The sequence below is a fragment of the Calypte anna genome, chromosome 3 (genome assembly GCF_003957555.1).
Source record: "Calypte anna isolate BGI_N300 chromosome 3, bCalAnn1_v1.p, whole genome shotgun sequence".
Taxonomy (NCBI): Eukaryota; Metazoa; Chordata; class Aves; order Apodiformes; family Trochilidae; genus Calypte; species Calypte anna.
The window spans coordinates 79,288,688-79,314,416 of NC_044246.1; the positions used below are offsets into that span (position 1 = coordinate 79,288,688).

At 36.2% G+C, this 25,729-nt stretch overlaps 1 protein-coding gene across 4 annotated transcripts in view; it reads left to right on the top strand.

The window, feature by feature from the left end:
• The window catches only part of BCKDHB (branched chain keto acid dehydrogenase E1 subunit beta), a 109,194-nt gene that overhangs the window by 13,754 nt on the left and 69,711 nt on the right, over positions 1-25,729 (top strand). For all 4 annotated transcript variants that reach the window (XM_030448470.1, XM_030448471.1, XM_030448472.1 and 1 more), the window contains exons 4-8: positions 8,514-8,647; positions 9,269-9,424; positions 12,983-13,091; positions 17,934-18,031; positions 21,332-21,442. In XM_030448470.1, the coding sequence (XP_030304330.1) occupies positions 8,514-8,647; positions 9,269-9,424; positions 12,983-13,091; positions 17,934-18,031; positions 21,332-21,442 (608 nt within the window). The remainder of the gene's footprint in view (positions 1-8,513; positions 8,648-9,268; positions 9,425-12,982; positions 13,092-17,933; positions 18,032-21,331; positions 21,443-25,729) is intronic.

Sequence of the window (25,729 nt, forward strand, 5' to 3'; positions counted from 1 at the left end):
TAGCATTCCCAGTCTCCTACAGCAGAATTTTTATTAGCATGTTGTGATACTTAGCTTTGGTAACTGCTATGTATTTTCCTATTGGATTTTTTGCCATGTTGTGTAAGTTGCAAGTAGTCTGAAAGTGCATGGAACTGACCTAAGCTGCTTAAATAAAACTGGGATACTTTCCCTTAGTTATATCCACATGTAAATGTTTGGTATATGTCAATTTTGGAGTGTGTTTTTTGCAAGTGAGCATTCTGTCATCTGGTATAGCTTCACACATCTAACTTGATCGCCAGTTATGCTTTTCTGCAAGTGTGCTTCTCACAAAGCACATTTTTTTTTTTTTGTGGTTGAGCAAAGAATGTTATTCATCATAGCTGAAGGAATACTTGAATGCCTTGGTGGAGTGAGGCACTGCACTTTTTTTTCCTTTAGGCTGATACAACTGGGTGTATGAGCAAGATGATCAGAAGGAAGTCAATGCGGAGTGGACTACCTGCATAGTCATCAATAAAAAGAAATTCTGGTGAGCAAATCTGCCACTTTGATGTGAGCTGCTTATTGAGTATTTTTCTAGCAGTGTGGTGCTGAATCAGTACTATTTTATCAATGTCACAAAATGCTTCCATCAGCGGGACAGGTAGGACATTGAGAGTTTGGACAGTCAGCATGTAACCCTGCTTGGGGCTGTTAATGAATCAGAGAATAATAAGGGTTGGAAGGAAAAGACCTTGAAGGTCATTTGGTCTAAATCATGACTCAACATAGAGCCTGTTAAAGTTGTTTGTTGTCTTTTCCAAGTGAGTTTTGAATAGGTCCAAAGAAGGAGCTTGCAGAACCTCTCTGGGCAACTTGTTTCAGCTTTTGACTACTGTCATAATGAGGTTTTTTCCTCTTATATAATGCCTCCCTTTTTGCATTATTCTTTCACTCATCACTGAGAAGAATCTGATCTGTTCTCTGCTTATACCACTGCTTGCCTGCTTTTTCATCATGGGAGGATTAAATGACATGCAGGTTTATCAGCACTCAAAACTATGTCAGACCTTTTCATTAACTTTCCCTGACCTCTCCTGTTTTCACTGCTTCCCTGAGAAAGGGAGATAATTGGAATATGTATTGTAATATTTCTGGTTTATTCTTTAGCTTTTGGTGGGATGCTACTTTGTCACAAATGATAAAACATCTGAAGAGGGGGAGAGGGCCAGAAAAGCAACCTTTCTCTGTTTGCTTTAGGAAAGTAGAGCTGTTAATAAATAAATTTTCCTGGATCCTCCCTCATCTAGAGGGCTATAAGCTTGACAATTGTGTAAATGCTTAATGCTGTATTCATGCTGTGAAAAACTATGAATTTACTAAGCTTAATTAGAAAGCAAGTTTCCTTCCAGACCTACAATTCAGTAACTGTAGATTGAGTTTGTAGCTAATTGAGGAGGTTTGTTACCATTCATGCTAACACTTTATTTGTACTTTGCTGTTCCTCTGACTCCAGTACTGTTTAGGGTCTTCTAGAGTGAGGATTAAATGGAAAATGCAGGAAACATGCTTTTCTCCTAAGGAAATCTTGGGGAAGAGGAGGTGAAACTGCAGTTTGGATCTGTGGAGCTCTTGGAAGAAAAAAGGCACTAAGTCTTGAGTAAGAGCATGATGTGTTGAGAATGCTTTGAGCTAGAACTCCTAGCTCAAATATTCATGTGTACTGAAATGTAGGAAGGCCTTGGAATTAGTCACTGGTGGAGACTTAAAACCAAAACTTAGCCTTCAGCTATTTTAAATTTTCAATTTACTTGAAGCACTCTTCAGAAGTGTTGGTTATGTTGGTGGGACAAATAATCCTGTAAGGAATTCCTGTTCTTTCCAGTTACCTGTCAGAACACTTCTTTCCTTTGGGCTATACTGTGCACTTCAGAATGATACCTTTTTTTGTTGTAGTGATTTTTTTTTTCCTAAATGAAACTTAATTAAGACTCTTGCAAACAAGTGAAATTGAGTCAGAAAGACATTTGACCTTTATAAAACTTATGTCTAGAAGTCATTTGCTTCATTGTAGAGAAGACTGTGATAGCAGGTTTTGCAGCAGCAGAAGAGGATGGCAGCTACTTTAGCTTAGTACCTGCAGATCTCCATTCTGACCCTGCCCTCCATTGCTCACAGAATTCTTAGGTACCTTTTTTTGACTAATTGATGTATCATATTGCCATAATGTGACTTTTTAAATACTTAAATAAAAAGCAATGACAATCTGCCAGGGAATTGGATGCTAATCGATAAAAACGTGAATGATTTTCTATTTTTTTTCCAAGCTAATTAAATGTTGAACTTTTTTTTGAAAGGATAATATGATTTTTGTGTTTATGGGTATATGCATCTCTCCTATAACAGTTTCAACTCATTACATTTGACTTGTGACTTTACTTGTGACTTGTGACATTGCTTTAAATGAGGGCTGAGACCCAGCTACTCAGACGTGTAGTTGGCTGAGGTACTGCAGAGGTATGGCCAAGTCTTTGACACCTGCTAGGGATGTCTGGGGTCACACAACTGTTGTTGGCTCAGACTGTATAACTCTTGTAGGATACAGAATTGGAGAAGGAAAGGAGAGGAGTAAAGCTGAGTTCTGTAAACTGTGTTTTCTATACACAGGAGGTAAAATTGCTCATAAGTTATAAGCTACTTGCATATGAAATCGTTTTGGTGTATTTACTTTTCATCTGCCAGGTATGTGAAATGGTCTGTTTTAACATGGGCAACTCTGGATAAAGCATCTTTTCAATGGCATGGCATTTTAGCGTGCAAGGATTAAAGATTGAGAGGCAAATCATCACTGTGAAACTGAAGCCCTCCTTTGGACAAGTAGATCTGAAGTCTGTACATTCAGCTGAAAAGCTACTATTTTTTTACTGATACTCAATTTAGAGGAACAGTGCCCATTCCATTACCCTTGAAGCTAAAGAACTGTGACTAGGATACCAGTAGACATGGCAGAACAAATTGATTAAAATTTAATAAGAAATTGCTAAACTGCTTTGTATTAAATCAGCAGCTTTAAAAGAGTGGAGTATGAATTTACCAAGCTACTTACTGTGATGCCTGCCCTCTTCCATAGTATCAGATAAATGGAAGATGGCAAATGTCACCAGTTCTAAAACAGGCTTTAAAAGGGATTGTAGGACCAAGAAACTTTGGATGCTAGATAGATTGTGTTAAATCAAGGACTAGAACTAGTAGCTTTATGTAGATGTAAATCTATTAAAAATCCTAGAGATTCTGGGATTGGAACAGGTCTTTAATCAGTCAGTTCTATTTGAATGTTCTACACAAAGTCCCCAGTGAGTAGCAAAGAAGTCAGTCTGTTGGGATTTCCTTTTCTTTCAACATGCATCTATTAGTGTTGCAATTGAGGACAGATTAAATTAAGCTTGTTGGATTTTTTTGACTTCTAATGGATGTTTTAAATGGAAGTTAATGAGCTCATGGGGACAAATGAAATGCTGCCCAGGTGTATTGCTACTGCTAATCAGTAGTGACATCTTTTCAGATGCTTTTTAAAAATGTAACTAATGTTTTGCTTTTAAAATACTTCTACAAAACACCCTCTTTTGACTAAAACACCAGCAGTACTCCTTAAATCACCCAAGCTGTCCAACACAGTCTCTTAGAGTGATGTTGAAATTACTGAGTTGGAGCCTTGGGTGGTGTGTTAACATTATAGGAGCTTTAATAATGTTTGAAATCTCATTTTGAAGATAAATTAACATAAGAACACGTCTCATTGCAGATACTGAAATCTGAAATACTTTTTTTCCTGATGACTTGGAACAAATAAACATGAAGCAAGACAAGACATTAATAATTGGCTGTGTGTGTCTGTAAACACGTTCTGTTAGGTTGCTATGAAACTTTTTAGTCTGGGAAGCTGAGAACTGTAAGAGTGCTTTAAAGTTGTTGCTCCACAGGCAGAGAGGATCAGTGGTGGTTTGAACATTTGTGGGTTATTCTCCTCCCTGTTCTTAAAATCACAAAGATCAATCTTTTTTTCATTTAAGTGAAAACTGATAAGAGAAGATGAAGTAATTGTTTTAAAATTACTTGTGCTTTTTCTGTATTTTAAAAAAAAAGTCTTTTCAGATTTACCTTATTAGGCAACACTTCTAGTGCATTTATTAATTTGTTTAACATGCATCTCATCTTCTTCCTGAGTTATTGGGATGGGGAGGCAAGAAGAATCATCCTTTTTCACATGGACCTGATTGCCAGATTGCTTCCATTACTACTTGGAAAAAGGGCACCATCCTGTTTAGGTGGATGAAACCAGGGATGTTTATAAATCCAGGCAGGTTAATTGAAATGGGCACCAGCATAACATTTTTTTTCAAAGGCTGATGCACCTGGTTTCAGATAACACGGAGGTACTGCTTTCACCTGGAGGACAAGTTAGCTCTTGCATTTTGTGTTACCTTGTTTTGAGCTGTATGGCTGATGCAGGTAATAAATAAAAATAAGAGACTACATTTTAGGAAGTGTTTCTTCATTGGTATGAAAATGAAAACCAAAGTATCTTTGGGTTATTTGTCCACTTCAGTCAGATTTCAACTAAGTGGATGGTTGGCAAAGGATGACATGTATGGCTGTTTATCAAATATTACTTCCTTTTCACATTCTTTTTTCAAAATGTGAAAAGTAAAAAATGTAAAATAAATTAGATAAAAATTAATAGGCTTTAGTGCCTTTGATTTTGTCAGTGTTTAAATAACTTGTATTTGTTTCCATAGTGATTTTCATAGTGCTTAAAAAAAGATGGGTGGTTAGGGCCATGCCATAAAATTTTAAATGTTTAGGGAAATTAATCTTTTTAATCCTATGGATCTGTCTATCATTTTGTCTTAAAGGTTAAATTTTATAAGAAAACCAAAACCAATCCAGCCGTTGATACTCAAACCAAAGCTTCTTTTCCTATCTAATGAAGAGTAAAGTGCTTCAGATTTTGCTTTTAAGGAGGGATCAGTGTTAATGTTGTACATGTAAAATCATAACCATGTCTGAGCTGTCAATGTAATTCAGTGACAATTACTTGGCTCTTTCTTAAGTGTATTAAGTCATAGTATTTCAGGATTATGCCTTTAATTCTCAAAGGCCAAGTTAGGGGCTTCAAGATGGTCATGTTATAGCTGTCATGATGTATTTCACATCTATTGATTTTCCACTTCATTTATTTCATCATACTCCATCAACAGCAGGATGCTGCCTCTAATATCTCAATTGTACTTCAACAGTGGTGTTAGGATGTCTTTCATATTCTGAATCATAGAGCGGCAAGCTAGTGCTATAGATCTAACATACTTTTAAATACATTCACCTATCAAAGATTGATATTAAACAACAAGTTTTCAAGTTTTTATGAGATGGATTTTTTTCACAGGATTGTTCAAGTACATTCCAATTTTCTGTCATTATATAAAATTATTTATGCAATTAATGTATAAGGTAATTCCAGTGTACTCTGAAAAATCTGCTAAAATTAAGGTTAGGTAAGCTTAATATGATCTCAGTTTGGGGCAGCTCTTGGGGATTTTTAAAATTTTTATTCTGCTCACACATGAGTTGGGTCAGATTTAACAAATCATGACAAAAGACCTTGGTTCTAAAAACATGGGAGGACACTATGTATTTTTCTCAGGGATGGCTGATAATAGGACAAGGGGCAATGGTTATAAACTGGAGCATAGGTGGTTCCATATAAATATTAGGAAGAATTTTTTGACTGTGAGGGTGACAGGGCACTGGCACAGGCTGCCCAGGGACGTTGTGGAGTCTCCTTTCCTGGAGACATTCCAAACCCACCAGGATGTGTTCCTGTGTGACCTGCTATGGGTGATCTTCCTCTGGCAGGGGGGTTGGACTAGATGATCTTTCAAGGTCCCTTCTAACCCCTAACTTTCTATGATAATTCTATGATAAGCCCTGAGAGCCAAGATTTCTTAGGCTGCATGGGAGAGCATGGGACTGATGTGACTGAAATCTTCCCTTCTTGGGAAATCTTGGGGAATCTTCCCTTAAGGGAAGAGTTGATTCCTGTGTGAAGCCTTATGAACTGATTTTTGTTAATTCCTGGGACTTAAAGACAAGACAAAACTGACAGTCAGAAGTGATATACCTTAATTTACAAGGGCAATAAAAATAAACGACATTCTCTGTAGAAGTGTTCCCTCATCCTGGGTTTTCCAGATTATTCTTTCTGCTACTTTGAATGAAAATCTTTCACCATTGGGGTTCATGCAGTTGTATTGCCAAGACACATTGATAGTACTAGCAAAAAAAGAATCAAAATATGCAGACTGGTAGCATTACTGCAAAATGCTGATGAAATAAATACCCATCAAGAAAAAAATGCAATGCTACAGAGTTTCTGCCTGTCTCACTTCTTATGCCATTTTTAAGTCTGAAGAACTTTTGAGCACAGTACCTGCAGAGTTTATTTTTCTTCAAGGAGACACAAAACAAAGTAGAGATGAGCCACATCTGGAAATTACTGAGATTCATGTGCCTTGGAAATGATACCTAGCAGGTTTTTTGACTTGTAAAATGTTGTCTGATCTGTAAGGTACTTTGCTGTGATTCAGAGTTGATCAGGGTAACATTGGGTGTGTTTGACATCTGGACAACAGATCACCACTTTCTTTCAAGAGCTTTCAATAATTTTCTTAATCTGGAATTGATTTTTAATTACTGAGAACTGTGGTAACATTTATTACCAGCAGCAATAGCAGGGAAAGTCATAAGAATTTTAAAAGTTTCTTGGAAGTTTATTTCTAAACAAGAAGCAGCCCAGTGTGCATGTATCCTAAACGTACTCTAAGTTGCAAGGATTTTTTTGTTTCAAACAAGAAGTAATACAAGTTGGGAATAACTATTTTAAGAAAATGGTGCTTCCCCTCAAAAAGACAATCTTTAAGGTGTTTGAAAATGTTTCCTTTCTTGTATGCAAGATTGTGGTGTTTCCTGCAGTTGTAGTAGCCCTTTGGGCTTGTGTTGTGTAGCTTTAGTGCCACCGGTAATACTGTAGTATCATTTGATAGCCTTTATTTTTCCCACTTGCTTTAAATGAATTGTGTGTTAGAGACACCTCCTTTGTTGGAGAGAAAAGAGACAAAGGCAGAGTAAAAGCAAGAATCTGATTACTGGTACTTAAAAAAAAAATCCCGTCAAATATACAAATATACACAACCTCAAGCAAAACCGAGCAACCCACAACAAACTAACTCTTGAATTATGAAACTCAAAATACCAGGCAGATCATGTGGAAAGGGTAAAAGCAGTGAAAATGCTTTGCTGAGTGGTGTGTGAAGATGAAAGATGTATATTTGAAAGTTTTGTAAAACATGTCTCCCTTTGGTGTAGTGTAAATACAACTGTGGACAGTGGTTCTTGTCACGCCTTTCTAAAACCTTTTGTTAGCTTCCCTTACCCAGGTTTATCTTGCAGATATTGAAATTAGGGGTCTTCACAGTAAGAACTTGCCTAATTATTACTTTATTAGTAGTTTTAGCTATTTATTTGTTTTTTATTTAGTTTAAATAATTTCATAGCCACCGATGTACTCTGTGCTTACTTTATTCCATCCCATTTGAAGTTTTGGCAAATTCATGCACAATGGATTCCTATAGAAACCTAATGTCTACTTCCCAGTGTTCTAAAGGGAAAATTTAATAGTATAGCTGGGTTCTTTTTGTTTATCTGCCAAGGGAGTACAGTACTCCTGGCAAATATTGTAAATGTCTTACAGAGGAAATTGCTTTTAATTTCATGAGCTAAAGAATTTCATCTTCAGCCATCTGTTAGGTTGATGAATATTTGAGAGCTGGAATTCCTCTGACACAGAAATATGTTGGGGCCAAAATGACCTTTTGCATTCCCTCAGGGAGGATACAAAACCCAAAATATGTGATTTCCAGTCTTGTGTGTCCTATACTATGAACAGCTTTTTTCTCTTGTCTTCGAGACAAACCAAATTCAAGGGCAGCCTTACCTTACCAAAGAGTATGGTAAAAGACAATATATTTTCATACTGATGCTTTTTTAGTTCTATCTGCCTTTCAGTATGGACAGTTAGTTTTGAGTGCTTAAACAAATCTGAATCAAGAATAATTTTCTTTACAGGAAGCTTTTTTTTTTTTTTTTTTTTTTTTTTAGGATCCTTAGGTATTCTTTGCTCCCTCCCGTGTAAGTGTGAGGGGTATGAATGTTTATCTCTATATAAATCAGAACAAATTACTTTCCTTGCAGTGAAAAGAAGATTGTGAGATACAGAAACTGTTCTTACCTTTAATTTTGTTTCTCCTTGTCTTCTTCTGAGCTGAGACAAGTTGAAAGTATCTATCTGTAATGGTTTTCTATTGTTCTTTCACCTCTAACACCCATCTAAAGAGCTGTTACTTAATTGCAAGTAACTTGTGTATTTCTGGGGCTGTGTTTTTTAATTAGAGCTGGTGTGTTAAAAGAATTGCGGTTTGTTTGTTTTTTAATAGGTAAAGATAGAGTTTTCAACACCCCTTTGTGTGAACAAGGAATTGTTGGCTTTGGTATTGGAGTTGCTGTTGCAGGCTCTACAGCCATTGCAGAAATTCAGTTTGCAGATTACATTTTTCCAGCATTTGATCAGGTTAGTATTAATAAATTTGAGAGAAGTAAAGAAATCTTATGACTGTTTAAATTACTCTTCTGTTAGCATCAACAGTTGGTTTGAGTGTGTAATTTTTGCAAATATATCCACAGCTGTATTACTAATATTTACACATGCTTTAAGTAAACAGGAAGGCACCAGGGCTAGTTTGAAGGCTCATTAAATAATGGAAATTAAAGACATGGTTTGAAGCAAATGTCTGTTTTTGGTTTTGGTTTTGTGGCTGTCTTGGCTTCAGCAGCCTTAAGTTGCTCAGGCTGTGTCTTCCCAACACCATCTCTCACTTCTCTGTGTGGCTGCAGACGGCTGTGTGTCCACAGAACAAATTACACATTTGAACTGAGCTGACTGACATGGGGGAACAACTGGGTTATATGCCTACTCCTGAGACATCTTGAACGCAGTAAATTATTGCTTCATTTGCCTTGAAAGATGTTTGCTTTTCCACTGATTTACAGGATTCCTTTGCTTCCAATTCGATCCTCTGAATCCCATGCATGGTGCAGATGATATGGTTCCATCTCGTGTATTTTAAAGACTTTATGATTCATAACTAAATGTACTGTACTGAATGTTACTTTTGTATATAAATCTTCCTAGATTGTAAATGAAGCAGCAAAATATCGCTACCGCTCTGGAGATCTCTTTAATTGTGGAAGCCTCACGATCAGAGCCCCCTGGGGCTGTGTGGGTCACGGTGCATTGTATCACTCTCAAAGTCCAGAGGCTTTTTTTGCTCACTGTCCTGGAATAAAGGTACAGTAACACTTATTTTATGAAGATTATTTTGTTTGGATTTGTTTGTATGTTTTCTAATGTACCCAACTAGCAATAACTGGGTGCAGGCAGGGGAAGAAGAATGGAAGTCAGTCCACAGCAAAATATCTGAATATGTTAATTAAAAACTTCTAAAGAAATTTTCAAGTTGTAAAACTAAATCTGTGTTAAGTGAGAATTTATAGCCATTATTGAAGCAATCTTTAATAGAAATAGCATTTTGTAGTTGTGTGCTTTTTGCACTATAACCATACATTTTACATCTGCTCTGTGTCCAGTATGACAAAGTAAAAGCTAACACTAATAAATAGTAACTTTTTTTTTCCCTTTCTGCACCTGTCTGCTTAAATGCATTATTGAATTAATTTATGTAAATGACAGTGACAGGCAGTGGTCACAAACTGAAACACAAGGGCTTCTGTCTGAACACAAAGAATCACTTGATCCAGGCTGCCCAGAGAGGCTGTGGAAGCTCCATCCTTGCAGGTAGTGAGAAGTTGTCTGCACATGGTCCTGAGCAGCTGCTCTAGGTGGCTCTGCTTGAGGAGGGGCATTGGACCAGATGAACTCTAGATGTCCCTGCCAACCATAAATGTTTTGTGATTCTCTGAATGATAGTTTGAGGCAAGCTTTTTTTTCTTGAGGTGGTGGTGGTCGTGGTGGTGGCATCCCTTGAAACGAAAATTACTAGAATTTGGGTAACTTCCATGGAGAAGAGGAGAGGTGGGATTTAGTTGCCTCAGACTGAGAGCACTTATTTGCCAGTTCTGCTTTTTTCTGAGTAAGTTTTTGTCAATGGACTTGTACTTCCATGTTAACTGGCATCCAGTTCATTGAGAAATGACTCATAGCTTGATTAATATGGAATACTCAAGGAAAACCAGTATTTGTATGCTGAAGACACGTGCTCATTGTTTATCTATCATGTAAATTATTGTCTATATATGATTTTGGTGTTCTAAAACTTCAGCTATTACTTGTATACAAGGAGGCCATAACCTCCTAATTATTTCACTTAAAAATCTTATTTCATGATGTTTGAGAAAAAATGTTTTTTTGTTTTTTTTTTCTGGGTGTTCTGTATGATCCTTGAGGTGTTCCTATTCTGAACTTCAATATTTCCTGATATAAAAAGTTGTTTTGCCAGGTAATTGAGTCAAATAGTTTGTTGAGCTAGTCTAAAAACTAGTGAAGTTTATTATCTTATAGAAGCACAAGATAACCAAGTCCTGAGATATAGTGGTCCTCTCTGGTGATTAAAACCCTTTCTAATATATAGCAAACTTGTACTCTACTGTGCTTAAGTCTTCTGAATAAAATGGTAATTCAGAATTTTATTTAAGCACTCCAGGTAATCTAATTTCTTTTCTCTCATCTCTGATTTTTCTTCATGTTGGTTTTTCCCTTGCATTTTTCCTTGGGTAAAGTACTAAAATAGGTTGCTACCACTACCAGCTGTCATCAGTTAAAGGGCACAATAAATCCTGTGGAACTGATGGAACAATATACTATTTTTTGGTGCACAGAAAGGTAGTAGTTTAACCTATCTTTTGAATTTTGTATCTTTGTTCTTCTAATACTTTTTGTAAAGCTGTTCATTAATGCAGTTAATAACACTTAAGGTTTTTATCTTCAAGGTTGCAGGCCCTGTTTTGAAAGAACCCAAATGAGCTTGTGGTTCAGATGCATTTACAGATTGCAAAATATTGCATCTATGCATATTGTCTCCAAACTATAGGAAGAAAGGTCATATGTTACAAATTGGGAAGGGTAGGATTGATCTTTGGGAAGAACAGTTTTCAAAACTGTAGCAGGCTTCTGATTTAGGATTTTTATTTTGTGTTTTTCTTAACTGGAGGGTGAGGTTTTATTAAGTGAAAGGTGAAGTTTGGAATTCCCAAGCAAAAAGAAGGCTGTACAACTTTGGCTGTTCAGATAAAGGATTGAAATCATTAGTACTTAAGACAGGGCTTGTTGGGATAACTAGGACACTGTTAGATGGAAGATATTTTTTGTCTGTTATTATGAGGGTATATGTCTTAATGAATAAGACTGTATTTTGAAATTGCTGTACTAACTCTCTCCATTCCATAGTAAGACTGCCCCAGAATACCATCAAGGCTAGAAACTTGCTTTTCATTTCCAGCCTAAATTTGTTCCTTGCTAAGTTATATATAAACTTACTTGTCCATGTGAACTAAGTCTTTTTAGTATCATCATCTGTAGTGGTACTGACTTTCAGCTTTTGAATAGTTTTCTTCACTGTGTTCTGACTTAACATTTGTACATGACTAAGGTAAATAAATGAAGTATTTCCTAAAAATGGTCCCTATGGAGCTTCACTCACATCCATCAGTTGGGTATTTTCATTGAATCATGTAGTGGTTTGGGCTGGAAGGCACCTCAGAGATCATCTTGTTCCAACCCCACTGCTGTAGGCAGAGAAAATGCCCACCAGACCAGGTTGCTCACAGCCCCATCCAACCTGGCCTTGAACATTTCCAGGGAGGTGACATCTGCAGCTTCCCTGGACAACCTGTTCCAGTGTCTCACCACCCTCACATTAAAGAATTTATTCTAATATCTAAGCTAAATCTACCCTCTTTCAATTTAAAGCCATTATTCTTTGACCTATCTCTACCTGCCCTTGTAACAAGTCCCTCCCCAGCTTTCCTGTAGGCCCCTTCAGGTACTGGAAGGCTGCTAGGAAGCCTCCCAGGAACTTTCTCTTCTCCAGTCACATCTTTCTCAGTCTGTCTTCACAGGAGAGGTGCTCCTGCTCCCTGATCATTGTTGTGGGTCTCCTCTGGACTTGTTCCAGCTGCTCCATGTCCATCTTGTTGTTGGAGGCTCCAGGGTGGGTATAGTGCTCAGGTGGGGTCTCATGAGAGTGGCAAATCAGTTAAACTTTTTCCTTTCATGTATTCGGATAACATCTGGAGGAATTGCTTAGCTTTCTCTATGCTTGATAATAGTTTCAGGTATTTTTTTGTATTTGTTCATTTGTAAATTGAACAAATTTCAGGCTTTTACCATAAGCAAAGACAGCCAACTTTAAGTAGCTGTTTCATTTTTCAGTCTTCAAAACTTAATGGACTAGGGCTGGATACCTTCCAGGCCTGCTCTAATGGATATTTACTCAAGCAACTGAGGATCGCTCAGCTGAATTTTTTTTTGGTCATATATCTACATTAATTATACTAAACTTTTAAAAAAAATTATCTGACTGCTGTTCCTTCTACATCAAGATGCTATTTTAAAAATGTTTGTTCTGCCTTATCAGGAGGGAGTCCATTAGTATTTAAATCATGGTGTAAAGGGCAACTATTCAAGTCTTATCAACAGACAAAATGAAATTCAAATTTTAAGAGTGTGTATTAGTAATGTAGCACTGATGTTAATTGTTAACCACTAAGAATGGTTCAATCTGTACATAGGTCTATTTAAAGCATATAGTTACTTGGTTTTTAATGTTAATTGCAGAAGCTTGTAGCAGAATTGTAGTTTAAATAAACTGTTTTAAAAATATTTTTACAGGTTGTTATTCCAAGGAGTCCTCTTCAGGCCAAAGGACTGCTGCTTTCATGCATAGAGGACAAAAATCCATGCATATTCTTTGAACCTAAAATACTTTACAGAGCTGCAGGTAAAGATTTATATGCTATGACTTTTCAATAAAGCAATAATTTTTTTGTTTTCTTTTGTTTTAGCAGAAGTCTTGACTTGTTTTCTCTCTAGCTATGCTTGGGGTTTGTGCTCTTAGAGGAATTGTGAAAATTAAATAAGATTTATTACATTTACTGTATGATTCATGCCCAGTTAACTTTGGAAGTGGAGTATTTTGTATAGTCTTAGGTTAAAAAAAAATAAATTGAACATAGAGGTATTATCCTTTATCAAATTCCCATATAAAGTTGACAGAATTTAATCTACTTTCTTTTAGATTACTTCAGGTATTAATGAGGTTTCCATATAAGTCTTTGTTTTTCCAGAAGAACTGAACATCACCATCACAGTTCTCCCAAACTTAAAATTTGTTGCATGTGGTTAATTTCTAAAAATCTCTAAAACCTGTTCCTGTAGCTTTTAGTCTAACGTTGAAGTGAGGGTGGCTGCCCTTACTTTCAAAATTTCTTTTAGTCACAGTGCACTTTTTGGTTCAAACAAGTTTTAACAGCTATCGTTACGCATAACTAATTTGAAGATTAAACTGCTTGAGTTGGTTGTAAAAATGACCTTGTTACTACTTCGGACTAGAGAAACTGGACAGAGAACAGATAAGGGGTGAAAACAAACTTTGAGCGTGGAGGTCATTAGGTGAACAACTGGTAAAACAGAACTCAAGCTATCACTTAGCTTTTACCTTCAGTGCTTCTGGAATTGGTGAATTGTTTAGTGAACATAAATCTGCCTTTTATTGAAATCTTGAGTAGAGACATGCTGAAGCAGTGGCTTATGTGGTTATGTGCTGGTCAATAACCAACCTCATCTTCATAAGCATAAAATTTCTAAGGGGAATTGGGGCCGTGGCACAGAATATTTCAATGTGACTATCACATTGATACTGTGATTTCTTGTTTTTTTTTTTAAATAATGAATGTAGCTGGTTGTCTTCCCAAATGAACCACAGATCAGCACAGATAAACTGTGCTATTAAATGCAAGTTCATTTCTATATGAATGTTTTCTATCCAGTTGTGCCTTTGCCCACACAAGCTACAAGAGCCTTAAATTTTCACCTTGATCATCTGTGGGTATTGGAGTAACATTGCCCTAAGTTCACAACATTTCCACTGTGGACAGAGGAGAAAAGGCAACTTTCAAAGTGAAGAATTTTCCAGTTCATTCAAAAAGTAACTCAGACCTTAGCTGTCCAAGAGCCCTATTAACACTGAAAGGAGGGAGTGGACTTGAGCTTTAAGTCTTCAACTTTGCCTGCATGTCTGTTAATAGTAAGTTGTAAAAGTCACAGAAGAGATCTGTCTATTGTGTTTGAGTTAAATAAATAAAAGTTGACTTTCAAATTCTGCACTAGCTCTGATGTGCAACCCCCTATAAACAGATATGTCTGTTTATCTTCAGATTTTGTGTCTCTGTATATTGTTTATAGCTTCTCCATTTTCCTGATCATCCCATTTGACAAGGTCCTCCATCAGGTAATCTTACTGAAAGAAATGCTTCTGCATTCCCCATACCCTTAGCAATAAGTAGGTTTGGTTCTTGTTACTGCCTCTCTCATAATAGATTGGTAAAGTTTGTGTCCCTATATGTTCTTATAAGTAGGACTGAGTAGGTTTGGTTCTTGTTACTGCCTTAGCAATAAGTAGGACTGAGTAGGTTTGGTTCTTGTTACTGCCTCTCTCATAACATATTGGTAAAGTTTGTGTCCCTATATGTTCTTCCTTATGGTTCTCCCTCTTCCTGTTATGTCCTTTCACATTGAAAAGATCCTTGTCCAGACACCCCTTAGCAAGCTCACGCTCTCTTCTTCTACATAACCTTACAGTGGTCATCAGAGCTTTTGTGTATGTTTATTTGCCTTCTATGAAATGGAAAGGAGTGAAAAAATGTAAACCTTTCTGGGTAAAATTCCAGAGTTAAATATTCAAGTTAGCATATATAGAGAGAATGCTCTTGTGGGTTAGTTTATGAGATTACAATGTTATTGAAGTGGCATGGTGACATCCCCCTAAATGCCAGAGATACTAAGAAAATATCTGAATTAAAAAGAAAAAGGTGCCTTTGATTTATAAAAATAGTTAACAGCCTGTGCAGTGTCAAGAGCAGATAATGATTATGAATCAAAGGAAAAGATGAGTCACCTTGACATTATCAGGTTCAGACATCTTGTGAAGAACCTACTCTGATGTTTTTTGACCTTTTCAGTTTCATTTAATTGTACTATATATGACATGAGTGGTGTAGAAATAAATATGACTTGCATCAATGGTTGTTATAGAGACAAGACAGGTAAGATGAGAAAATGTGGGGTTTTTTTTGCTGGTCATATTGCTCTTTTAGAAAAAGCAGCAGATGGTGCAGCCTCTTAAAATTAACACTATGGCCCTTTTTCTCTGATAATTGCGACTGTTTGTTCATTGTTTTATTTGAAATCTTTGACTTAAAAATTACATTTATCTTATTTGTCTCGTTAATTATTATGGAAGAATATGCACAGAATAATTTCATTTGCTACTTTTCAATTGCTAGTGGAGAGAGGCAGAGGCATTTGTATAAAATCCTGCCAAATCTAGAGTTCCCTATGTATTTCTGACAAACTGAATTTTGCATTTAGAAGTGTTGGAATTTAGAAAAGGTCATCCAATGGACATCTTATTGCAGAATGGTTTGCCTATAGTAAGAAATGAGTTAACTTATTTAATTTTTAATTTCCCTGTGTGGATAAGACAGTTACCCAGAGAAGGGGGTATTTTTGTATCACGTACACTTTCCAGTTTTAAATCTGGTGCATCCCACTTGAAAACATTCTCATTCATGTCAATTTGCTTGCATTTCCATTTGAAGGTCTGGTGGCATCTTCATATTGTTCTTGGTCTCCAGGTCTCAAATAGATGACAATGCCATGACAAGGACAGTCATGTAGGGCCAATTAGTATGGTTGCAGGTTTCATTATCTTCCAGCATCTCTGCTTTCTTTTGCCCAGAGGTTTTTATGATGTACAAAACCTTGAAGCCTGGTTTGCTTTACTGTCATCCAGGAATGTGCAATGATCAAGGGCTGGATGTGTCTTTCCCTTCTTTCTTTCCCCATCCTATATTCCTTTAGTCACTTGTTACTCAAAGAAATTATAACAGGAAGAGACTGACGTTTTAGTACATTAAAAATAGTACTTTGAAAAATAAATGGTGTTGTGCTGTGTATAAAAGCACCTTGTGTTTAAAATTTTTTTCTTCTTTCTGTGATTGAATGGACATGTGTTGAATTATTCTTATAAAACTTCATGTTGTATGTTTAGGAAGAAATATTTTGCTACTGTGGATGTAGCCTCTGCATGTTCAGGTGAAGTGAAATATCTTTAATGTAAGCATAGGCAAAAACTTTTCTATTGGGAATGGTAATCAGACTTGGAAACAGATTGCCCAGAGAGGTTGTGGAGTCTCTGTCCATGGAAATACTCAAAACTCAACTGGATATAGCCCTGAATGCCAGGCTCTAGATGACCTTGCTCTGAGCAGGGGCCTTGGACTAGGTGATCTCCAGAGGTCACTTCTTACCTCAACTGTTCTGTGGTTCTGTGAAATTTGTAGATTTTATGTATGATGGTGGGAAAAAAAAATCATAAAAATAATCTCCTGTAATAAAAAAACGACTACTTGATATATTGAAAAGTTATAAATACAACTTAGAAGCCAGGAAAAAAGCCTTAGGTCATTTTGCATGTATTTGATCTGCCATACCAATGAAGGAAAAATGCAAAACACTAAATTTCTCCTGCTGGTATCACTAAGTAGTATTCTTTAACATAACTTCAAGAAGCAATTTTGTTCAGTAGGGACTCAGTAGCTATTTTATGAACTATGAAATATGGTAACAAGAAGTGTTGTCTAGAAGTTGGTTTTGTGTCTTTAGAAAGATTTCCACTATCACTTATCACTTGAATTTGTTGAAGAAGTATTATTTGACTTGCTGATGCATAGGCAAGCTCAACTTTAGATCAAAGCAGTATTTTTTTTAAAATGCAATATTTAGATATGTTTTATCACACTTTTAATCATTAAACCATTCAATGTCTAGTGTGTTGGAGCACTGATTCAAAACTAGCTCAACTGACCTAATGTGTTTCAATCTGAAAGCTGGTAAATGGACTTTGAGTGGAACTGCCCTAGGTGCCTTACAGAAGAGAAGATGCTTCATTTTTGCCTCTGTAATTGTGATGTTGTTTTGGTGAATAGATAATTTTTTTTTTTAAAAGCCAAAAATTATTATATGTAAACTTAAAGCTGCTATAATCACAAGTTCACATTTTCTGTGTAGGTTCTGGAAACCATTTCTCTCTGTTTAGACAGAAAATTGTGGAGCATCGTTCTTGGTAGATACCAAAAGTGCACTGGCACAGCTTTTCCTTCTTGCCTGAGTTTAGAATGATTCTTGTTACAGTACTGCAGTGGTTACTTCAGATTTCTTATAAATTGTAGCACTGTCAGTCTCCAAATGTGATGCTGTAATTTGACTGGGGTACACTAATACAGTACTATAACTGTAATTGCTCTGTACATGTATATCTTAATGCTGTGGTATATAACAAATTAAACAACTACACTGAAAGTGTTTTTAACAGTGTAGTTGAAAATATTTTTAATTACATTAATTTATAATTTAATTTATATAATATATATATATAAATACATATATATAAAAATATAATTACATTTTATTTTTAATTTTTAGTGTATAATTTCATGAAAAAAATTGAATGCTAAAGGAATCTAATGTTTTTTTTTTCCCCCTTTTGTTTTTATCTATTCAGTGGAACAGGTTCCCGTGGAGCCCTACAACATTCCACTGTCACAAGCTGAGGTGCTGCAGACAGGCAGTGATGTGACACTGGTTGCCTGGGGCACTCAGGTCAGTAAGGCTCTTACAAGGTATTTGTCATCCAGCAGAGCCTGAGCTTAGGGTTAGGTGATGTTTCAGTAGTGTTGCATTCAGGCTTAAGTGCCAGACCATAAACTATGTGCAGCTTCCATTGCTAAATGCTTGAATAAATGATTGCCAGTGTTTACAGTTATATGAAACCTGCTTTTTATTGTGTAAGATTTTACTGATTTCTGGTTGAAGCTGACCCTGGAAATGTGGAAGAGGTACCTGTGCAGGAGGTTAATGATTTATCTGTAATTATGAAAGTGATATATATATAAAAATGGGGCAGTGAGATGTGAATGAGGAAGGCAATGGGAGAGTTCAAAGTACATATGCTGAAAAAAAAAGGATAAATTTTTACTTCATGATTTTAAAAAATGCAGTCTGGGGCTCTCTTTATATAGAAACCAACTGAACAGTAAATACTAGCAGAGACTGAGATAGCTTTGATTTTTGCAGTTATATTGCAAAGCTGTTCAAGAACATCAATGGATATTCCTTTTTTCCCCCATCCCCAAAGTAATATGTGTAAATGCTGAAGAATCTGGTAAAAAAGGACATAGTTGGTTTCAAGAATTATAGGAAAAAAAAATTGAGTTTAGTTTGGAATTACCAGGTGCCTTCAACTTAAAATTGAGAAATTTCTATTTTTCTGGCCTAATTATGTCTGAGAATCTTTTAGAGGAGAGCCTGGTATAACTTTCAGCATAAGAATATTGATTGGATCTCTGGTATTATGTATTTTTTCTTCCTGTTCTTTTTGTTTGAAAGCTGTAATTTTCAGTGCTTTTCTCTGATAGTTTCCTTTTCCTGAGGTTACTTGTTCTCTATATAGTTAGTCCTACTAGTCTTTGAAACTTTGCACTAGTATAAATTGTGGACTCCTGTAATATCTTCTCTTGTATTCCCTCAGTAGAAAACGGTTTCTGTAGTTCTCTGTGTTCCCTTTTTAAAGTGCAAGTTTTTGCTCCTTTTGGACAAAATCTTAGTCTTCATCATATTCCCAAAATTTAATTAGTAAAGTAGTAACCTGAAAGCTGGCTATGGAGGTTTAAAAATATCCTGAGTTTACCCAGCAGTTAGTAATGTTGAGGGGACTGGGAGTGGCATCCCTCAAAAAAACCCTACATGCTTTGGAGCTTGGAAAATGTAGGCAGAGTGTTAAGATAGATGGTAACAGGACATTATCCAAAGTTAGGAGTGGCCAAAGCAGGGATATGGCTGTGTGGGGACAGATGCTTAGCACATAGGCAGCAAATCCAGCATGTTCTGGATGCGTCTTCTGCAGATCAAATATGCTCAGTGAGTTTTTGCTGAGGGTGTCTGTGGGCTATGTACATAAACTTGGAACTTGATTGCTAAATGTGCAACTAATCCAAAGTTTCTTATCAAAGGGCAGAGTGATTGTACCTGCTCACTGGTTGCTTCTATGAATTTGGATGCTGAGCAGTTGCTTGGCAGCTGCTGCTTTGGTAGGGATGCCTGATACTTGATTTCTTAGCTAGTACTAATGAAGGGCAATAAAGGCTTTTAATTCCTCTCCAGTTGTGATCAGTGTTTTATGGTTGTTAACTGATTGTTACCCACTGTGAACTAGGTAAACATTTAGGCTCAGAGAAATGGCAAAAGTATTGATCCCATGTGTCATGTTGAAAGTTTTCAAACCCTGTTTAAACAAATATACTTCAGGCTATATGTTTTTATTATTAAACCACTGGTATTGACTTGCCTTCTAAAATAGTCCTTTTGTTTTTAGCTCTTACATTATGTATATGAATGTTTAAATCCTTAATCATCTTGTTTCAGGATAGATTTTTGCTTAATGTAGAATTTAGTGCTGCTCTCTGACCTTCAGGCAACTGATGCTGCTTGAACATGTCCATATATTTAAATTCTGTTGACCTTTAAGCCAAGGTAACCTCATCTAAATTGGTTGTTAGGGATAGCCCTTAGCCTTATGCCCAGAAATTGCTTGAAAGAGGTAAACTGCCTCAGTCTAAACCTATATTATAAAACATTCCAACAGTAAGGAAAAATCGGTTTATTGACAACATCTTAGCAAGAAATTTTTTTTACCCTCTTGCCTCATGAGTAAAATACCTTTAGCTGAGATATTTGTGGAGGGTAATCTTAGTTGTTGTCATAAGAGTTATGTTTCATGTTGGAGCATTTGCTTGCTAATGTTTGCTTTAGGGAAGCCAATGCTTACAGTACATTTTGCTTACAAGTGGTAAGCAAAATGGTATTTTGGTTAAAATGGTAAGCAAAGTGGTATTCTATGATTCTCCATATGTAGTTCTACATACTACCAGGATTCAACATATACAAGTGGTGTATAACAATGTCAAGATACAGTTTTGAATGTGTGTAGCACTGCTTCCTTTACAGTTCATATCCTAAGGTACCTAATGAAAAGCATGCTAATAGATGTGAATTGATTTACCTCTACTTTGACACACATATTATTTTAAATACATTCCTTGACCAGTGGATAGTGAGTAATGTATATTTTAATTCAGTACATGCCTCTTGCTAGAGGGCAGTACTTTTTGTTTTAGTAAAAAGTTAATTATAATAATTGGATAATAAAACAATTTTAATTTCTATATTTAATAGAGTTTGAAGACCAGTGAATGGTCATATTGTTGTCTTCATGTCAATATGCTTTGGTACTGGGGGTCTGGGCTGGATGTTCACAGGTAGTTATTTATGTGGTAATTACTTATCTCTCCTTGCTGTTCCTAAGATAATGTTTTGGAGATGATGATGGAGATGATGGAGATGATGAATCTCCTGCACTTTCAGGAAATTGTATTGTGTGCAGTTACTAGGGCTATTTCTGAATATATGTAATGTTTCTCGCAGACTTCTGTGTGACTGCTACATCAAAATAAATTACTCATATATTTGGGTCTTAGGTTAGTTACAGTCCTAAAAAAACTTACCCTAAACCTATCTAAAAATATCTGATAATCTAAAAATATAAAATAATGAGGCCTGATAATGTTTGCTGAAAGATACCTTTCCAGAAATCAGCAGTATTGTTTTGTTCTTAGCGATTTGTCACTGAAGTTAGTTTGTGAAGTGGTGGAAAATACTAGGAATAACCTAAGTAGAAAATAAGAAGAATGAACTGGGTAATAAATGCTTATTAGGTCACTGAATAAAAACATTTTTGCTAAACATGCAGGTTATATGTTAAATCTCTCTTTGTATTCAGTATGCTTAATTTAGAACATTTTAATTATAAATTGTCTACTAGGTGATAATATGCTGCCTTTTCAGGTACATGTGATCAAAGAGGTGGCAGCTCTGGCTCAAGAGAAGCTAGGTGTGTCCTGTGAAGTTATTGATCTGAGGACCATCTTACCCTGGGATACAGAGACTGTTTGCAAGGTATGGAGATGATGCATTTTAATTTAAAAACAAAACACATCAAAAAAATCCACTAATAGCTACCAACACATGCAAATAATGGTTGCTTCATTCTTTAAGTTATTTAAAGGCCTACATTTTTGCTCTCTGTTGTGTATGTTATTCTGTGTTTTTTGTCCTGTATCCAGTATAAAGAGTATATGCACATTGAACCAAATATTCGCTTTAGCATGGGAGGAGAATTATATTCCAGGGGTCAAAATAATGCTTTGCACTGAAACACAGGGCACACTTTTCCTTGAAAACAACTTTTTTATGATTTCTGCCTCCTTTCTATCACCTTTGGGTCTGAGAAGATCAGGGGCAATAGTTTTTCCTGCTTTTTTACAGCTACACTTTTATCTAGTTTTGGGTCTGTAGTAATGTGCCATAGTTTTGCTTATCCATAATTCTATAAGTAAGTGTTTTGATTTAAGTTATATGTATTCTTGGGCTGAGGAGAAAAGGCAGCTTTTTACTATTCTCAGACCATCTGGTTTGACTGTGAAGTCCTTGTCTGCTTTAAGGGAGTCTTTGATTTTGAAAAGAGTTTCTTTCAAAACACTGACCAGCTGAAACTGCATTTTGAATTGCTGTGTATTGAGAAACCATGGGAAGAAGTAATTGTACTTTGCCTGTACCTCTGCTTTTTTTTTTTCTCCAGTGACACTTTTTGTTCAGGAGCTAATAGCTATTGGGAGCAAATGGAAAAAGAAATATTTCTCAAAAGTTTTTGTAAACTTAAGTAAGAATCACAATATACATTTTAAAGAAACGCCATTTGGGAAACAAAAAAAAACCTCACCAAAAAGCTGGGGATCACTAAACCAAAGCTTTGTATCTGGAAAACTTGATTTCCCTACTCCCAGTTTTTATCTAACATATTTCCTGTTGTTCTGAATTAGCAATTTTTGTGAGCATTATTTACAGAGCCTGTAAAACTTTTACTTCCCCTACATTTTTCACTTTTCACACCATTGTATGAATTTCACTGTTAGATTTGTCTGAGGGACTGCAGGTGGGACTGGATTTAGAAGATAATTACCATGTTGGGTAGCTTCTATTGGCAGTGTCTTATTGTCTAGTTGTGGATGTGTAACAAGTTGTGTACTTGCATATAGAGCTATGTGTTGCTCCATATAAGTTTCATCTTCTTATGTAAGATGTTTTCAGTCTTTGCAGGGTATTTCGTGTTATTTGTATGTACTTTCTAGCTATAAAAATGAAATGTGTTAAGTTCTAGTCATCAATCTGAAGAGAAACTTTGACAATAATAAACCCTTTACATTCCCTCTGGACAAGTAAAATTATTCCATTTTTTTATAGCTAATTTTTTTTGCTTTAAAGATTTGACCTGTTATTCCATGAAAAAAAAGGCATCTCTTTGAAAGAGCAATTAAATCTGTTTTGCTGTATTTGCCCTACACTGAAACGCTGGTGGGAAAAAATGTACCTGTGCACAGAAAGTGCAGAGCTTTAGTTGTACATTGTCTTGGAAATTTGTACTTTAAAAATAGGTATTCTTTGAAAATATTCAGCTTATCTTCTATCTTGTAAGGTTACTGTGGCCTAAATAAAAAGATACATCTGTTAAATAAAAAGATAGATCTGATGCTTTAATCTGTTACTGGGTTTACTATTAAGGATTGAAAGTGAGTTATTTCAAGACAAATCTAGTGTGTACTGGCTAGGCAGTTCAGCTGTTTATTATAATAAATAATAAATACCAAACAGCAAATGCTTTTAGCATTGCTCTTGTGTTAGTGTAACTGCAGGCTGGCCAGTCTGATGGGTGGAATGTTAAATTATCTTCTGTAAATCTTTTCTCTTTTATTTAGATGAAAATAGTGGTTTGTATTTGGTAGTGAGTAACATAGAAACTTTTGAACTTGATTTGCATTCTAGACAACTTTTAAGGTAATTGCCAACATAAACAGAAAGTTGGAACTGATAATTGCAGCTGCTTGCTGTAACCTTACCCCAAGAGGAACTCTGTGGTGCAGTTGTTGCAGAAGACAGTGGCTTTCAAGAATCTGGTCTTGTGATTGCCCTACAGCTGTTCCCTTCCTGGGATGCCAGTGTCAAGGAAAAAGAAAGTAGAAAAATTGGCCATGCCAGAGAAAGTCCTCTGCTGTCCATTTCTCCGCTCAAGTCCTCTTTGCAGGCTCTTAACTGATAATGGGATTGATTTCACTCCTATTTGGCCAATAAGCAAATGACAGCTGTTAGAGGGCTGCACTTTGCTGCAGACTTTACCTGTGTCAGCCTCTGTAAATTGCAGGCCAAGTTGTTTTCCCTCTTCTTACAGAAATGTTTGAAATACATGCCTTATCATCTCCTTGTCCTGTTTAACACAGAGGAAGAGGATGGTGTATAAGAGCACATCCCTCAGTTTTACTGCTGGAAGTGGAGTCCTCTGTGATCACAACAGGTAGTTATTTTAGTCCTTGACCTGCTGCTGCCTTTCGTCCCTGCATATTCACATGTCTTTCATACCAACCTTAGCATACCTGTGACAGTTCTCCAAATTATTATGGTTCTCCTGACTGCTGGCTCCTTCTAGAAAGCAAGGGGCCTTATCTTGCTTCTTGCAGGCTGTTGCAGATTGTTCTTAAAGTCTGGGTTCCCTGTAGGTCAGTATTATGCAGCTATAATCAAATAATTGAATTTTGCAGAAGTTAAATGCATTTGCCAATGTGATATGTTCTACTCTGCAGGCTTATTTTATTATGCTTATCCAAGAAATGTTGCATTTTTTACATAGAAATATTTATGTGAATTTTCCTTGGGCTTTTTAAAAGAATTTCAAGGAGCTTTCATGGCTTGTCTTGGGGAATAAGCATTCCTCAAGAAAGATTCATTACCTTAACTTAATTGTTGCTGTCTTAGTAATGAAATAACTTCAACACTGAAGATTTCAGTGCAGCTATCTGCAAATGAGGTGCTTTAGTTTAACTGGAAATATATGCAGCTTCAAGACTAATTTGATAGCTGTGGTGTAGGCTTGAAGAAGGATGGTTTGAAATGGTTGGTTCTTTGGAGATGAGCAGTAATACATCAAAAGTGTAACTGCAAATCTTACTGCTTAGTCTGCTTTCTGTGGCTGGTCCTGCATAGAATATCATCTTCAAAATATATATTTCATAAAACTGTAAGAAGTTATACTTTGCAGCTGCCACCAGAGGCCTCTTTTTAGCCAAGTTAAGCAACTGCTTTGAGTTTGCATTGCTTCTGTGAGCATGTTTATGAATAGATAGCTCTTAGTGAAACATAAATACAAATAATAAATATAGATTAAAATTGCTCTATAATTTTATGGATATTGTCTTTGCATTTTTTCAGATTTTGAGATTACACTCAGTTTTGAAATAGTTTAGCATTTGTCATCTGCATGAGGAGATGAGGGTGCACCTCAGGGAGCTGACTGCCGTGGGCTTTGAATGGAGCCCAGCAGTAATTGAAGTTTCCTTTTTGGTACAGTAAACATGCAAACAGGCTAGATTTTTCTTTTTATCAATCTTCAGATGTCTAAGAATGATTACTGAAGTTTGAGCTTGTTACAACAGCTCATAGAGCTAGTCTAGAGAAAGGATAACTCTTGAGGGTCATTCATCCCAGCTGTTTCAGCAGCTCTGGAAATACCTTTGTTTAAAGAAAAGTAAAGAAGTTAAGGGAGCCATGGCTGAGTGTGTTCACACTCTGATAGTGCAGCTGAAAGATGACTCCTATTGCTGACAGAAAGAATATAGGTACTTGGTCTGTTAGAAAAAATATTAAAAATCTTACATCTCTTTGCTAGAATAAAAGTGAAGAATTTGTGTGTTTATGTGAGTATATATAATTTACAGAAGGCTTCATTAATATTTAACTTGCCAAAGCTTCTTGGGAAAAAAAGAGGTCCTTCCTTGCTTAAACACAATACAAAGGGTAGATTTAGATTGGATGTTTGGAAGAAGCTTTTTACAATGAGGTGAGTGGAAAAAATGCAACAGGTTGCCCTGGGAAGTAGCTGAGGCCTTATTCCTGGAGATACTCCTGGTGAGGCTTGATGAGGCTCTGGGCAACCTGATCTATTGAGAGTGTCCCTGCTTACTGCAGGGAGGTTGGACTAGATGACCTTTAGAGGTCCTTTCTAACCCAAATTATTCTATGATTCTCCATATGTACTATGGTTCTACATACTACCAGGATTCAACATGTTCCTTCTCCCTGAAAATGAATCAAGCCTGTTTTATGTTTGTCTAGTATTTTTAAAAAGTAGCATTCCTG